General features: G+C 58.2%; 6 protein-coding genes across 6 annotated transcripts; all 6 read right to left on the reverse strand.

Annotated features, from left to right (window-relative positions):
* Positions 1 to 304: 304 nt before the first annotated feature.
* JKF63_06013 (uncharacterized protein) lies at positions 305 to 901 on the reverse strand (the record flags this gene model as incomplete). Its single annotated transcript, XM_067901966.1, has 1 exon — positions 305 to 901. The coding sequence occupies one exon, from the start codon at positions 899 to 901 to the stop codon at positions 305 to 307; it is 597 nt and encodes a 198-aa protein (XP_067757672.1).
* Positions 902 to 1,561: 660 nt separating this feature from the next.
* On the reverse strand, positions 1,562 to 3,250 carry JKF63_06014 (uncharacterized protein; the record flags this gene model as incomplete). Its single annotated transcript, XM_067901967.1, has 1 exon — positions 1,562 to 3,250. One exon carries the CDS (start codon positions 3,248 to 3,250, stop codon positions 1,562 to 1,564), a length of 1,689 nt encoding a protein of 562 aa, XP_067757673.1.
* Positions 3,251 to 4,583: 1,333 nt separating this feature from the next.
* JKF63_06015 (uncharacterized protein) lies at positions 4,584 to 5,381 on the reverse strand (the record flags this gene model as incomplete). Its single annotated transcript, XM_067901968.1, has 1 exon — positions 4,584 to 5,381. One exon carries the CDS (start codon positions 5,379 to 5,381, stop codon positions 4,584 to 4,586), a length of 798 nt encoding a protein of 265 aa, XP_067757674.1.
* Positions 5,382 to 5,950: 569 nt separating this feature from the next.
* On the reverse strand, positions 5,951 to 8,890 carry JKF63_06016 (uncharacterized protein; the record flags this gene model as incomplete). The annotated part of the gene is made up of 1 exon (XM_067901969.1): positions 5,951 to 8,890. The coding sequence occupies one exon, from the start codon at positions 8,888 to 8,890 to the stop codon at positions 5,951 to 5,953; it is 2,940 nt and encodes a 979-aa protein (XP_067757675.1).
* A 998-nt stretch (positions 8,891 to 9,888) lies between these two features.
* Positions 9,889 to 12,795, reverse strand: JKF63_06017 (uncharacterized protein; the record flags this gene model as incomplete). The annotated part of the gene is made up of 1 exon (XM_067901970.1): positions 9,889 to 12,795. One exon carries the CDS (start codon positions 12,793 to 12,795, stop codon positions 9,889 to 9,891), a length of 2,907 nt encoding a protein of 968 aa, XP_067757676.1.
* A 729-nt stretch (positions 12,796 to 13,524) lies between these two features.
* On the reverse strand, positions 13,525 to 16,377 carry JKF63_06018 (uncharacterized protein; the record flags this gene model as incomplete). The annotated part of the gene is made up of 1 exon (XM_067901971.1): positions 13,525 to 16,377. One exon carries the CDS (start codon positions 16,375 to 16,377, stop codon positions 13,525 to 13,527), a length of 2,853 nt encoding a protein of 950 aa, XP_067757677.1.
* Positions 16,378 to 16,722: the final 345 nt, after the last annotated feature.

Below are 16,722 nucleotides of genomic sequence, written 5' to 3' on the forward strand. Positions count from 1 at the left end.
GAATCAAAGGAAACGCAAGTTCGGGGTATCCGCATCAAAAAGAGCGAGACGAGGAGGAGGAGGGGGGGGGGCTGCGCGAACCCCATGAATAGACACACACACACACATCCTCGTCAACCCATGGTGTGTTTGCGGGGGAATTCAAGAAGCGAGCAATATAGCCATGAGCGAAGGACAGACGCGTACAGGCAGGTGGACATATAAGAGAGAAGTGACATGAGGGTTTCGAATGCACCAGCGGCATCTTATCGAAGGGGGTGTGTGCTGGCTGGGTTGTGGTGGTGATGCTTACACAAAGGCCTGCCTACGGCTTATTAGGCGCCGTCGCGTGGTATGTGCTATCGTCATTCCTAGGGCTCGGTGCCCGCAGTGCCCCCGAGGCTACAGGGAAGAGCGGTGGCGGCGGCGATGCGTCCGGCAAATACAAGGCGCCTGGGTAAAGTTGGTTCGGCTCAAGTGGAATACCTTGGACCGGTTGTCCGTACACCGGCACCGCTGGATGCACCAAGCTGATGCCCTGATTGAAGTTCACCGGTGTGATCACAAGGTGAACAGTCGAGCTCTTCTCATTCATGGAGCCGCACAGGGCCACGCGACGCGGTTGACCACACACAAAGCACTCCTGGTCCATCTCAAGCCACGCGACGGTCACGCAAGAGTGCCAGAAGAGCGACTGGGTCCACAGCTCCACGAACAGGCGGTTGCGTGTGGTGCGAAATCTGTCGGGTACGTATTGGAAGCGGAAGTTTTCCCCAAACTCCACGCTGGCTGTGTGGTCCACTTTGGAGATCTTCGTGCGGACCGACTGGCCTTGGAGGCGCACATACACACAGAACGACTTGGACAGTGACACACCGGAAATGTTCGATACGCACTCTACCGTCACATCCAGTGTCACCATCGTGACAGGGGAGGGGGGTGGTGGTGGTGGTAAGGGTAGCTTTACGGGCAGTAGCGAAGGGGGCTACGGGGTGCGGGGAGGTGAGCAGCAGCGTCCACGTCTTTGCACAAGAGAGGCGATTGGGAGTCCCTCAAAGGAAGAAACGGTTCTGGAAAGGGGATGGATGAGTGAGTGGAGGTGGTACGGTGGAGAGATGTACAACACCTGTGTGTGTGTGTGTGTGTGTGTGTGTGTGTGTGGATGTCAGGGACGGTGGGGTGGGGGAAAGATGTGTTGGAGGCGCACGTGCACGGCTGGTCGTCGCGCTTGTCATCGCAGCATACGCATTTGCATATATATATATGTGCCAATAATGATGTCTTGAACAGGAAGTGGCGTGAGCACACTCAGATACACTGCGTCTTGGGCCTGATACACACTTCTGGAACAGCTCACGGGCATAGAGAGCGCAAATCCTCATCCACTGACTGATGTGCATGCAGTTCCCTGCGTTTAAAACGTCTCATCGCAAGGCAAAAGGGGTTCATCACTATACATCCAGGAAAGAATACTGATGTTGCAAGGGGAGGGGGTGGGTGGGTGGGTGGGCTAAAGAGAGGATACCCAACGCACATGATAGGCGCCACACGTTGTCAGGGACCACTTCCACTTGACCTCTCCTCATACATCCTCGAAGTAGCTGAGGTAGTACGGAAGAACAGCGTAGTCGTTCTGCAGTGCTGCGAGGAGCTCATCGACACGCAACGGTGTGTTAGCCATTACACTAGAGTCCACCCACATCCCCATGCGATCCAGCGCAGCCTGCACGTTTTCCTGCGTGAAGCCGATCACCGCAACAGGGGCGTTGTTCGCGCAACTGAGTGGAATGCGGAGAGAGCCGGCGTTTTCTTGCACAATGAGCCCTGCTTTATCCACTTTGGCCGCCCACGCAATCCAGTCACGAATAAAGTATGCCTCTGCGCTGCTCACCACATCATCTGGTGTTTTCGTTGAAGCACTGCTCTCTTCCTTCACAACTGACGCTCGCTCCGGCGCTGCCACTGGCGTGCGGAGGCGATAGAGTCGCAAGAAGGAAGCAGCCCACCAAGCAACCGCCGGTGTAGCCAAAAAGAACCTTGTGATAGGCGCGATGCGGCCCCTCTTGGCGGTGCTTGCTCTACCTGTGGTGCTGCAGGTGCGGTCGGCAGCGGGTTGAGGAGCCGCGATCGTGCGCAGCGTGTGCTTCACGTAGCTTCGGCATCGGTTAGCGAGGAGCGCGGCCTCCGTACGGCACGCCAGGCACACCTCAGGGCGGCGCCCACTGGCTGCGTCGTTTAGTTGCAGTCGCCGGACCGCCTCCTCGGCGAGGGCGTCGGCCGTGTTACGCAGCTCCCAGGCGCCACGCTCCGCACAGGCCAGCAGCACCGCTGCGTAGAGGTTCAGTGGATCCCTGCAAAGCCCCTCCCTGGCTTGGTCGAAGATGGACTCGAAGAATGCAGACCAGTGTATCACCTCCGAGAGGAGAGCCTGGTGGTCCTCTAGCCCCGTTGCCGCCGCCGGCAGTGCTTCCGGCGCTGGAAATGATGTCGCGAAGCTCGGTCGGCGCAGCACTTCCTCGACAACTTGGAGGCCATACACGAGGTGCAGTGATGTGAGTGGTGCTACCGGCTGCGGACGGCCGCTGGAGAGCACAAAGTTGAACGGCAGCTTTCCCGACGTTTGGGAGGTGTCAGCCGGACAATCGCGCAGGAAGCGCCCCACGAAGTCGGAGAACGTGAGAGGCTGCGGCGGCAACACGTACTTCGGCACCACCGCGTCGTCATCATTTTCATCTCCAGTGCTGGCGGCCTTGTCCGTGACCGCTGACTGACTTTCGGCGGCGATGTGCTCCAACACTTTGCGCGCCGTCAGTGGCATGCCAACCAGCTGTTTGAAGAGTGCCTCTGTTGTGCACAGCACGCGCTGCTGAAGCAACTGCAGGGTGCGGCTGGGGCACTCACTCAACCACATCACAGCCTCCTGGATTTGCTGTGCTTCAGCCAAGAGGGACCGGTCTCCTCGCACGGCGGTCCCACCAAACGGTGGCACCGTCAGTCGATCCACGTATGCCCTGCTACCCTGTATGTCGGTACCGATTTGTTTCGCAGATACTAAAGGGGGAGACTGCGCCGATCTGGATGGCGAAGCACGCGCGCCGAGGATGCTGGCGGAGGAATCGGAGAGGTTGCTGGGGAGAGAGAGACCATGCTGTTTGGCAGACAGGCTCGCTGCGGGGTACATGTGCTCGAAATGCTTCAGTTGGGCATTCACCACTTCCTCCTCGGCCGCCCTCACAGCGCGCTGTGTTGCCTTGGCGGATCTGTGGGACATAAACACTGTCCTAGAGGGATGAACAAGAGAGATGGTGGAGGCGTAGCAGCAGGAGGAATGGGGGGTTGCACCTGTGTGTGTGTGTGTGTGCGTGTGTGTGTGGACCGATTCGGGACGACGGCCGTCGGGGTGATAGAAAGGTGATGTAGAAGAGGAAAGGGGAGAGCGCAGGTGAGAGAGGTATCACCAGCCAAACAGCTGAGTGTTGTGCATGGGGGGGGGGCGGTGCTTGCGGTGTAGCTCTACATCTTCCTCTGGGTACTCGGGAGGGGGGGGTTGTTGGCTATGGAGAACCCGTGGTGTACTCGCAAGACGACGAAGCGTTGAGAAGGAACGAGATACCGACGGGCTCGCGGATAGTCCATCGATTGACACACACACACACACATGCACGTGTGGTTGGTTCTCTTTGATCGCCCACCCAGGGCTGTTCGCGGTGAGAATGAGCATGAAGAGATGAAGAAACAGTCGCCGAATGACGCGTGTTCACAGTGCACTTACCTCCCTCTCGAAAAAAAAAAGAGTGGGAGGGGGGGGGGGGCGGGGCAGGGCGTTCCACTTCTCGAGTCGGTGCTTGTAAAACAAAATGTGAGCCCACACACTTGCACGCCACTCGTCCCAGAAAAAAATGAGAAAAAGAAAGAGAAACAAGCTAGATAAGCGACGGTGGTGACGGCGCACCTAACCAGCGCTCACACACACACACACACACACATTGAAATAGATCAAACTTTCTCACCAGATGAGTCTTGTCTCGCTCTTTCAAGCGTGGATGTGCGCCGCAGTACGCGAGTATGTGCATCACTGCTGCAATCACAACCGCGTTGGTGTCTCACCCAGAGGGGAGGGGGGGCGAAAAAAAAAACCCCGAGAGCGCTGGTGAAAACAAACGGGGGAAAGAGAGAGAGCAGAATTTGAAATACATTCACACGTTTATATAAAGGGGGGAGGGGAGGGGCAGACGTATACTGGCAAGAGAAATGCGGGCGCGCCGCACAGTTGGCGGGTTTGCAATGGACATGGGTGAGGAGAGAAAGAGAAATGCGGGCGGGTGGTTGTCGATTTCTGTTGTGGGGAGATGGTACATACCTTGAGGCACTCCCCAATATCCTCTTTCCGCAGACATATATGTATATATATATACACACAGTGCATACCGGCAGCAGAGTTACGTGCGTGAGTAGGATAGGGAGGGGAGGGGGCAGGGCGGGATTTGGGGGGGGGGGTGATAGTCGTAGCGGGGGCTTCGTGCGGCTCAGCATGGCGCTATTACATCCTGTTGTTGCTACCTATACGAGTCGCTACGAATCACCATTCTATACATTGTGGGCCACTAGTACACCCATACTGTGTACTTCTTCGGCTTCGTGTTGTGTGTAATACGCGATTCGTTGGCTTTGCGGTACTCTTCGAAGCACGTTGTCAATTTTTCACAGCAGACAGGCACAAAATTTGCTGGAACACGGCGATGCAGATTTGGCATATGCCTCGGTTCATTGAAGCGGAGGCGTGCCGTTGGGTCCGAGGGTTTGTAGTGGCCCCGCGACTGCAACTTCTCGAGCAGTTCCGCCCGCGGGCTGCGATCAGGCGGAGTTAGGAATTGCAGCGCTTTGTGCTCGACCGATGTCTTGGACTCTGGTGTCCACGTGTTTGCCTTTGAAAAGAGAGGGGCGTAGCCGCTAGCTGCCTGCCGGTGTCGGCGACTCTTTCGGCCCATGACATAATCTATATCGCGCTGCGCATCATAGGTCAGGGGAAGTGGGGTCATGGGCACCTGGAAGTGGTGGTTTGAGTGGGTACTGGCCTTTCGCCGGCACCGAAGCCGGTTCATGTAGCTGACGTTGTGTGTCTGCGCGTAAAAAACGCATTTATGCTGCTTTGACAGGAATGCCGTCCCCTTATGGGATGGCGGGGCAATCAAGTAGCCCCGTGGCACCGTCGTCGACTGATGTGAAAAGAGCTGCTCCAAAAAGTCGTGCACATCGATCTTGGTGTAACCGCGACGTGCGACGCGGACGAGGGCACATGTGGCGCTCTTGATGGCTTTTTCCCTCGCACGCCTCTCCTCGAGTTTTTTTCTGCGTTCCGCCTGACTGAGCTCAGCGGGTCTGTTGCCGCACGATAGTTGCATGAAGGCCGCTTTTTTTTTTGTCGGGGGAGGGGGATGGGTAGTAGTAGTAGTAGCTGATACAGTGTAGATGAATGAAGAAGGATGTGAGTGCGTGTGCGTGTGTATTGGGGATCGGCTACTTGATGCACTCCAATGCTTGAGAGAGGCGACAGGGACACGTGTCCATCGGCGTGTTACCGGAGTGAGGAGGAGGGGAAGGAGGCAAAGGGAGCACCATGATCACATCCGCTAGTCGATACGCATTAGCGCATCACTATACGCATGCATATATACATGTATACACTTTTATATAAACATACATGTGTGTGTGTGTGTATGTGCCTTAGTTTTGGGACATTGGGGGGTTACGGTCTCTGCGTTTTTCAATCATTGGCCCCAATTCTTTCGTTGTGCTCATTGCGTAGGGCGCACCGGGGGTAAAAAAAAACGAGGAGGCGATGTCATCACACACACCAAACAAAATCGACACCCAGCGCACATATACTCAAAGACAGATTATGTGCGCAGATCACCAAGGGGTGGAGGGGGGGGGGCGTGCGCGTCGACACTCGACATGACGCACAAAAGCCTTAGTACTGTTGAAGGATACAGTCGTGCACGTGGCAGTCCGTGCAGAAGTACTGCTTGCACGCAGCACACTGCGCTTTCGTGCTCCACATGCCAAAGGTCTTGTAGCAGTTGAAGCAGTTGACTGCGTCGAAGACGCACCATTGACTTCTGGCAGCATTGGCTGCGAGCACCGGCGCAGCTGTGGCGTTCGCCTCAGCGGTTATGAACTCCTCGAGGGCAACCAGCGACGCCATTTCACATTCTCGATCGGCACACGCTTCCCTCATCTCAGCATTGAGGAAGGCGTCGAACTCGGCTCCCCACGAGATCGTCTGCGTTGTCTTGACGGCGTGGACGTGGGGGTTGTAACTGAGGTAGTGATCAGCGTCCTCACGGGTGTACAGCTGTTCCCAAAACACGAGGCGCTTGCTGCTGCAGTTAGGCAAAAGTACGAAGTCTACTAGTGGTGCCGCGCCGCCCTCCCCACGCCCTCGCTGCCGCTGTGAAATGAAGCGCCACGCCGTCGCCGCGTCGTAATTGGCGTTGACAAAGCGGAGAGGGACCTCGCCGGCCTTCTCCCGTTGAGCGCGGCGCAGAACGTCTGTCCAGACAGAGGCGGTTCGCAGCCGCACCCCTTCGAGACGCCGCTCCTGCTCACCGTTGCACAAGAAGGTGCCGTAGAGACATCCGTAGACGGCCTCGGATAGGAATGCAAGCAGCTCCGGTGTAAATTCAAAGCATGTAGGGTACTGGTGGAATACTTGGTACACCGCATCCAGAAAGTTGACAAAGATCGGAGACGTGTCCAAGCGCGGCGCGCTGCCACCACTGCCGGTGTGCTGTTGCTCCGTATCGGAGCTTGCCACACCGGAGTGAGTGAAGACGGTCGTGCGACCCGGTAGCTGATGTCCAGAGCGCTCAGCGAACTTGTGGCCAAAGGAGCAGAACTCCTTCTCGATCAGCGTGCAGAATCCCACAATAGTGCGGTAGTATGGGTCTAGCATGAGCATTGCCAGAGCCGTGCACTGTGACGTGCGGTCCCAGCCGTCGGTGCAGTGGACGAGGCATGAGATGCCTCTCTGCAGCGTCTGCGCCACTGTCACGGAGCAGACGAGAACACGCTGAATGATGGCGAGCCAGTCGGAGTCGTACAATCGCCGCAGAAATGTTTTCTCCGCCGTGTTTCCCTGGTAGCGAGCCACAATGCCGCGAAGCTTCTCGAAGGATTTGGTCACACCAAATATGTTGTCGATCTCAAAGAAGTTTGTTTGACAGAACGTGTAGTAGCTGCCCGACTCATATCCACCACCGAGCTGGGCGTTGCCAGCGGCTGTGATCTGCGGCCGACAGTCTACCACCAACAGCATCTTCGCCGCGTTCGGTACCGGATTGTGAGAAGCCTCTGCTAGCGGTGAGGAACCAACGATCGTCGTGTCTCCAGCACCCCCGGTCACGGCGGGGCTGCGCGTGCTCTCGGATCCAACTGACGGCGGGGTCTTTACGGAGGCGCGGCGGTTGCCGTTCATTGGCGTGCTCTCTGGCTGCTGTGACGAGAGCGCATTACTCGTGTTGGATCCAAATGTCGGTCGGCTATCGCCATTCGAGTCGTCATCGAAGAGAGACGGCGGCCGAACGGGCCGCTCTACTTCAGCAGTGGCGGCCACCACAGGGCTCGTCTTGGGGAACCTGGCAGAAGCTGAGGTGCCACCACGAGCAGTTGTCTGCGGTATCGCCGGCGGTGAGGTGGCAAGCGATGATGCCCCAGCTGAGGACACTCCTGTGCGCCGCGGATGCGTGTGATGAGGCGCGTAGCCCATGTTGATGAGTGTGTAGCACACGTCTGAGTCGGCACTGAGCTGGGGTGAGCGCATGAGAGGCTGTGAGCTGCGCGCAAGAACGGCACCGGTGCGCAGGCAGACATAGGACACGGCGGGAACACGGGCACGGGATCGGGCCGCCATCGCCCTCAGCAGCAATTCACGGTCCACGAGTTCTGGCTCCAAGAGGAGCCATGGGTAGGTTGGGGAGCTTGTGTACTGGAAGTCGGTGGGACGCAATCCGCGGCTGACGTCCCTCTCCTCATCGCGGAGGTCCACTAGACGAAACCATGGTCGCAGGTCTTGATGCAGTCCAATGCGACCCTCTTGAAGAGCCGCTTCGGTGGCCACCTCCAGTGCGGGGCAAGACGCATCAACGCAAAGTTGACGGGTAAACTCACGCTGCGGTGAGTAGAGGTTCCAGCCAAACTCGGTGTTCCACATATCGGCAGTTCCCGTCGCTTCTCCCGCGCTGTTTGCTGGGTCGCCGACATCGACCCGCTGCCGCCGCTTCCGCTCCTCAGCGTAGTGAAAAGCTGGGAGATCAGAGAGGCGTGCCAGACAATGCACTAGGGTGAGATGCGCTCGAATGTTTTTGAGGAGGCGCTCCGACTGCACAATGAGGCGATGCTGCCAGATGTGCTTTGTCTGCAATGTGACCACGTAGAGAGCGGGTAGGGGGTCCGCATATCGCGGACGCGATGGCAGCGGCACTGGCTGTGGCACGTGCGCTGGGGTCGAGCTTAGCAGCGGCGTCACGATTGCCACAGCAGTACTAGCCGAAGGAGTTGCGGGAGATGCCGTCCCACCGCCAGGCGCAGCGCTCGTCGACGCTGTCCGTGTCGTCTCCTCCGCCTGCTGTTGGACCTGTGCGAACACCTTGGTGACGGAGGGTGAGGCGCGGGTGATACCCCACGTGGCAATCGACATGTACGGCACCTCCACGCACGCTTCGCGGCCAAAGGGGCCAATGAGGATCCGGTACTGGGAGAGCGCTAGGCTGCAGGGCTGCACCACACAGGCCTTTTCATCTCCTCCGCAGAAGTACAGCAGCGCCACCGCGTCCCTGGTGTCGATGGCTGAGCACACGTGAAGGTTGATAACCTCGCCTTCGAGCGTGCAGAAGGGCGGGAATCTCGACATGTCGGAGCTTCACTTGAAGGTGCGTGTTTTGGAGGTCGGTGTGTGTGTGGGGGGGGTGTGGGGGGGGGGGGGATTAGGTGCCGCGATAGTGTGTGTGTGTGTGTGTGTGCAGCGCGCGGTGCACTATGAGCTGAGGTGTTTCAGGTGTATTCGGTGGGTCCGTGCGCAAAAGAGACGTGGCCGAGAAGAAAGGCAGGAAAGGTGGTTGCCGGTGGCGGTACTCGATCAGGCTAAGATGTGACGATGACGAGTTTTCTTTTTTTTTTCTGTGTGTGTGTGTGTGTGTGGGCGCCGGGGGGGGGTGGTGGATCGGGAGGGCTCGAGGCGAGACGCGGTATGGAAGCTGTCCCCTCCCCTACTCTTGTCTAGCACTCTTCGCAGACTGGCAGGACACACCGTGGGGAGGCAAACCAAAGAGGAGTCGTCGTCAGCGGCGCATATAAATACATGCAAAAAGAATAGGCGTGTCAGAGAACGCACACGCACGAAGGCACTAACAGGGCGAGGAGCACCGCAGCGATGAGCGGAAGAGCGACAGAGAGCAGGAAAGTGAATAGTTATTCGACGCACCAGTGTGTTGCGCCCATCCTTGCTGCTTGTTTGCTAGACTATGTGCCCATCCACGATTTCCCGCGCATAACCCAGTGCTACCTTACTATCGTAAGGCACACTTTAGTCCTCGAAGAGGGAGGTGGAGGTGGGGGGGGGGTAGAGAGAGAGAGAGGGGCGAGACGGTACATGCGCCAAGAAGAACACGCTAATAAATGAATCTCATGCCTCTCAGAACACCTAAATTTTCACGGTCATTCCGCAAGAGTGTTCATTGACATACAGCCCAAGCGGGATACAGACTCAACTACAACCGAGCCCCCCCCCCTTTCCCTCCTCCTCCCCCTCCCCGACCACCGCTGCAAACACTTCACGTCTTGACGTTTGAGGGGAGAAGGCCAGGCCCGTGTGCTTGCCATCGAACCCTTCGCTTCCCTCTCTTCCTCTCACTACACCATGGATACGTAGACAGACGCCGGCAGAGCACGAATCGACGTTGTCGTCTGGGCTTTTCGAGCCGCTTGGATGCCAACGTCCAGATTCAGGGGGTTGATCCACACCGCGCTCACAGTACCAGCACCGTTGTGGGAGCGGCCGTCTGCCGCTAACTCCACTTGGTGCACCGGCAGTGGTTTGACCTTTCCACGTACCCCCGACGCTGTTTCGCCGAACTCACCCATACCCTCTGATGTTTCCTTGTCGTATCTTGGCGGTGACAACGTTGGCAGCGGGGGAAGAGCGGCCATCGTCTCGGGTGTCAATACCGGCGTCGCAGCGCTCACCTTGTAGAACTCCGCGATCTCCTGCACCTTACTGGCTGTGGTGGTCGCAGCGGCGCTGAGCAGAACCACGCCACGGCTGTCCTGCGTACGTGGGACACTATTGTCTGCCACAGATACGCGCAGAGAGCGCAGTGTGTTCACTTTGGCTTCATCTTGCACATTCAAGGAAAAAGGGAGTCCTTGTTTCGGCGCTGCCTCGGTAATGGGCGCCTGTGCGTTGCATGGAGCGGTGGCGCTAGCCAGACACACGCCGACTTCGCGGTCTGGTTGGAAACAAACCGCGTCGATGACCGTGTGCAACTCATCCCCCTCGCGGGCACCGAAGGCGGCAGCGATGTCCGCTCGATCTGTGTCTGCGATAATGTTCGAGACAAAACTGAACGACGGCAGTTTCGACACGGGCGCCTCCGTGAAGTCTGCCCCAAGCGAGCGATTCTTTTCCGAGGCGAGGTAGCGCAGCCCACTGACCGTGTACGCGTCCGCGGCGTGCCCGGCGACACGCACGGCAGCCTCAAAACAGCTCGCCAGATGGCCAGCCGCAGATCTTCTCTCGAGAATTTCTTGTCCATAGGCTTCTAGTTTTGGAAGGGCGTACACACGACCACAGCAGATCAGCGAAACCACGATCATGTGTAGCCAAGCGCGGGTGAGGGGCGACGTGGAATTCTTTGACACCAAGGTTGTTGCCACCGCTGCATTAGACAGGCTGGCGGTATTGTCTTGCTGCGTGGCTTGCGTAGATGGCGTTGTTTCTGTCGCTGTACTCGCTGGCGCGGCTCGTATGCAGCGCTGCTGCAGCGTCCATAGAAACCTGAGGTGAAAGGGCAGCCCTCTCACACCGTAGCCTGCCATGAGAGCACAGAGCACGTCGGCCACTGACACCACCGTCAGCGGTGTGATCCCCTCCGTTGTATTGGACACCCTCATCACCCACTCCTGCGCGAAGACCACGTCTTTTTCGGCTGTGAACAACATCTCTGTGAATATGGGGTGTGGTGGCGTTGCTGACGGCGCAGCAGCGACTGCTGTCACGCTCTCCGTGCCCCCTACTACGCCCCCGACTGCGCTTTGCTTCGGTACCGGGATGCCGGCGAGGATACCAGTCAGCACGCGCGAGGCCATGCGTCGCTGCGCGTCGTCGTTGTCATTGTTGAGATAATATTCGAGTCCCTCCGTCACTCGCATGTCTCTGCGGTCCACCAGCGGCACAGAGCGAAGGAACGGCGCAGCCACAATAAGGAGTAGCAGAGCAAGCCTCGGATGCGGTTTGCCGCAGCTCTGCGCCATTTCGAGCAGGTGCCAGAGTGAGATGAGGATGTTCTGCAGCTGCGGCGCATTGGACTGGAGGTAGCAAGAGCGAAGGAGACGACTGGTCAGCAAGACGATTACGTCGTGTGTGTCTTTGATTAGACGGGCGCCCTCCGTGCCGCTCTCTTTGACGGTGCTGGCGGTCATGGGCATCTGCATTACGCTCATAATGTGATTCAGCACAACGGCCGGACGACCGCCTGTCATTGGCAGCATGTCTACGCAGGCATGCAGAGAACGCAGAACACCAATACGTACGTTGGGGTCGGACGTGCGCTGACCCACCTCACAGAGACACTGGTACACACAGAAGCCCAGTTGCTGTGGGCGACGCTGCATGGCGGCCACGATGTCACTGAACACGAGCGATGGCAGGTACGTGATGCCCCAGCCGTTCTTCTTCTCCAGCAGCGTCGTGACCCGGCTCAGCAGCTCCACCACGCCGGCTGTGGTGGTGCAGGCTGCTGTCGTACCAATACCGTGGCTACAGGCCAGTGCGTACATCACATCCCGCTCCTCCATGTCCACCGGCAGCTGCACAATAGGACTGACAGCCGACGTCGCATCGGAACCGCCGTAGTGATGCATCGATAGGAGACGCAGACTAGCGTCACTCAATGGCCTCTGCGCGCGTTCCTGCAATACAAGAGTGAGGTTGACAATCATGGCTTCCATGATGGCGGTTGAACTCCCGGCCAGAGCTGTGTGGATGCAACTAGCGATGTTGCTAAGTGCCAGAATTGCGGCGTAGCGCGTCTGAACAGCCTTTCCGTCTCTCCGCGACGCGATGTGGTCCGACGTCATCTTTAGCAGCTGCGGCACAAGGCGGTCCCTGTTGTCCGCCACCAGCCGTCGCGCAGAGTCTGTGTTGGGCTGAGTGCTGAGACGATAGCACAAGGTGCTCAGCACATCTGCGGCGCCGATATGGTAGCGCGAGATATTGGTGGAGAGGAGTGAGGCACATATATCCATGCTGTGGGGCACGAAGTCGTTCACGCGTGCGGCATCTTCGATGATGGAGCGCAGCATATGCACCGAGACCATGGCCTGATCCTCCTTTTTCTTCTTGACTTGGACGCTGAGTAGTTTTCCTATCTTTCGGCAGACGCGAGGGATGCGCTCTGGGTTACTGGAGATGTAGCCCTTGAGCTTGCCTAGCGCATCTTCGTCAGGGTTACCGTAAACGCTGTGGGGATAAACGGAGACGATGAAGTCTTTGAATCGATAGCTGCTCTCCACGCACGTGCAGGAGTTGGCAGCGCCCATTTGTTGTAGTAACCAGTAGAGGGGGGACTCCCGTACTGGTAGCAGGGATTCGAGTCGTACACTTCAAGTGTCCAAGTGCTCGTCACAGACAGAGAGAGAGAGGGAGAGGGGGGGGGGGATATACATATACATATACATAATACGTTTGCGTGTGTGTATGTGGGGTGGTGTGGTGTTGAGAGAGGAGCGGAAAAAAAATTCACATCACCCAAAGTCGCTCTGTGTGGCACATTCGACAAGGTCAGCTGGAGTAGGAGTAGGAGTTGGAGGAGTGGGCCAAAAAAAAAAAGAAAGAGACGGTTCGACCAATCTCAACACGCGAGATGCGGGTGCTTCACGAGAGGCAGACGCACAGCGGAATTCGTGGACATCTGCAGACGCATGCTCCATGGTGATAAGGGGGTGAGGTGGGGGCTGGAAGGAGGGGGGGGGGCTTCGTGCGCCCTACCCATACCAAACGAGCGGAGGTTGGTGCATGTGTGCTAGAGGGAGTCTGCAGTAAAGCTGGGTGTGGGTCTCTCTCTCTCTCTCTGTCTGTCTGTCTGTCTGTCTCTCCCACCTACATACATGATGTAGTGGTAATAGCATGTTTGCATTGACACGAATGGCTCTCCCACCCTCCCCCCCCCTCGAGAGAAATCTGCCAAGGAAAGGGGGAGGGAGGGGGGGAGGGGGAGAGCCACATGTGGCATTCTGCCGTGTGGTGTAGTTCGATTGTGCATGTCTCCCTCATCTTCTTCTTCGCTTTGACGGCGATGGCTTTGCAGAGGGCTTCGTTAGAGCCACCGTATCCATCGCCGATACGTCGCTGGCACTCTGTTGGTGCCGTACCTTATTCGCCTTGAGTCGACTGAGCAGACTACCGCTCACCGTTGCCTTGGTTGTGCTCTCCACCCCCGGGTCAGCCTTCTCCTCCAGACCTGACAGCCGCGAGTGGTTGACAGGATCGGAGGCATCGTGGTCGACTGGTTCGGACAATAGATGCTGCCCCTCTGTTGAGGGGGTGCGCGTACGCTTGCGAGAGGATGTCGCCGTGCTGCGCCGCGTGGTGGCTTTGACGACGCGGCTGGTTGGGTCTGCAACCTTGACGGGATCACCACAATCCTCAGCAGTCGTCCTTACGGTAATCCTCCCGCCCTCCGGCGCCTCGATAGGTTGCTTGGTGGAGCTGCTGTGGAGATGGACGTCGCTCGGTATTCCCCGTGGCTTCATGACGAGCTTTTCCCGCATATTCATCAGTTTCGCGGCGGCGCTCTTCATGTGGGCGACTACTGTATGAGCCTCCTCCAGTATTTGCAGAACCTCTTCCAGCACCACCGCTGCCGTAGCGTACTGCGGTGCTACTTCTTCTTTGTCTCCCGTCACACCAACTACTCCACCACCGGTGTGTGACTTCAGCGTGAGAGTGGGCGCCGCCGTGGCCACTCGCCCCCAAAGCTCTACACCCAGCTGCTCCACAGTTTCCATGGCTACGGTACACTCTTGGACCTGGTCAAGGGTGACGCTGTCGGGACCGTTCATGAGCACATCTCGCGCATCTCTGCACACATCTTCGCTCTGCGCCAGGTACGCGTGCAGCTCGCGGCTGATTGGAACGAGGGCGTAGAGAAAGGCTTCGCGGGAGTCAACATCGGCGGGTAGCTCAAGTGCTTTCCAGCGTTGCAACGCTGCAGCCGCCCGCTCGCTCCACACTGCCAGCTCGGCTCGAGTATCCCTGACCACAGGATGTTCACTGCAGTGAGCGCCGACGTAGGTGTTGTAGTCCGTTTGCCAGTCAGCTGCGACATTCATGAAGTCCTGCGCAGCTGCTTCGACCGCCTCGGCTGCTGCATTGATGATAGCATCCAGAGCACCCCACTGAGTCGCCTGGGGTAGGAGAGGCTCCAGCGCATCCAGGATCTGTTGGAGGGCGCTCGGTGGCTCGATGAATAACGAGATCTTCCGCTGGTCTCGCTCTACACGCTGGAGCAGGCTTGCGAGTGCCTGCTGAGCTTGCCCACACTCCTCTTCCTGTGCCAGAGCGAGCTGAAGCTCCGTCGTGGAAGGAAGGGAGGCGAAGAGGCTGCCGCGGGGCTCGAAGAGCGCGCTCTCCTCCAAGACATCTGGTACACCACCCTGACAACCGCCGGTGGCGACTGAGACGTCGGGCACGTCACGGCGCACCTCGTCTGCGGGCATCGCCTTCACAAAGTACACGAGCTCGTTTTCTCGTTGGTATTGTTGTAGGCGACCGCAAACATCCTGTAGGAGAAGGCGGAGGTATGGGTACACCTGCACCACGTCCGCCTCGGTCGCCACCGCGGCTGTGGCACCGTCATCGTCCTTACCTGACGCAGGCTTGGCCGCTTTTGACATTGATCTGCCCTCACCGTGGAGGAGGAGCTCATGAAGGTGCGGGTACTCCGTGGCGGGCTGGAGCGTTGCCGTGACGGTGTCGGGACTATCGCTATCTACGGCCCTATTCGAGCTGACAGCACCCGGCGCTCTGCTTGCTCCGGTGTTGCCACGACAGGGCTCAGCGCGCGGCTCGTTCTCTGCCGATGTCCTCGACCAACTACTGCGCGTGAAGACGGATGCCAGTCGCCACACCCACCATTGCCGTGACTCGTGCTCCCTTTGCGTGTGCGCCTCTTCCATCCCCCACTGCGCATCGCAGGTGCGCAGGAGCGTGTCAGCGTACTGTATATGACCGAGGGCCTCAGTCATCTCTGGTACCTTACAGAGTGTGTAGTACCACGTGGCCTTGTGGTAGTGATATGCAGCCAGCAGGAGAGAGGGCAGGAGCTGTAGAGAACTGCTTGAAGAGAGAGACTGTGGCAGTGGCAGCTGCGCCGCATCGTATGCGAGCTTCGCCAAGACGTTCGGCTTGTCCTTGGTGGATGCAGAGGAGAGAGCGCTAATGTACTTGGCCACTGTAGAGCACAGCATCCCCATGTCCCTTGTCACATCCAGGGGTATGTGGCTGCGCAGGTGGTGTAGTGCCAGTGCGGAGGGAGAGCTCGGGTTCGTATGAAGGGCCTCGGTCCAGTGCAACAACTCGACTGCCAGGCGGCAGTGCTGGGCAGCCAACTTGGCGTTTTGATTCGGTGCAGCAATGGTGCCGCCGCCGCCCAGTCTACGCGAGGCGTTGGAGGTGATTGCCGCTGAAACATCTGCCCGCACACGCGCCAGGTAACGCAAACCGGCGTTTATGTGAAAAAGAGAGACATTAAAAAGAAGTATCAGCGCTTCGCCACGCGGCGTGTGGACCGGAGCCGTGACGATGCTTCCACCGAGACCGCCGCTCACCACCAATGCGACCGGCGGTATGTCGAGCAGCTGCCGGAGGCGCAAGGGCCACGAGCTGATCGCTTCATCTGCGGCACACAGGAGCGACACATACTCCTTCACATCTCGCGTGCCGTGGGAGGCGTTGGTGAAAAGGTCTGGGGATGCGGCCGCGTAGGACTGCATCATGGCGAGTGTATTGAGGACCTGCTCTGATGGTTTTGCCCGTGTCACCGCGAGTGCCTTTGTGAAGAGCATCACCCAGTCAAGCGGCTCTGTCCGTGAAGCCGAAGAGGGGAGGAAGGCGTACATCATTGACGCGTCCTTTTTCTCGCAGTGCTTCTTTCTCCTTTTTTTTGTGCGTAGGCCTTTCGTTGCTGCTGCTGCTGCTGCACTGTTGCGCAGCGGAGGTCGTTGTTTATGTCTTGTGTAGATGATCGGGTTGGGATTACGCTGTGTGATGGGTGTATCCAGTCACGAAAGACGGTGGTGTGGGGAGGGGGAGGGGGGGGAAGAGGGAGAGGGTGGTGGCGAGACAAGATGATGTGTTTGTGTGTGAGGGTAGAGAGCAAGGAGGCACCGCAAAGAAAAGGCGGGAAGAGATGAGGACCCCCGCACTTGCATCAGTGCGAGGGACAGACACACCGTGGTGGTGGTGGT

The sequence above is a fragment of the Porcisia hertigi genome, chromosome 20 (assembly GCF_017918235.1).
Source record: "Porcisia hertigi strain C119 chromosome 20, whole genome shotgun sequence".
NCBI lineage: Eukaryota > Euglenozoa > Kinetoplastea > Trypanosomatida > Trypanosomatidae > Porcisia > Porcisia hertigi.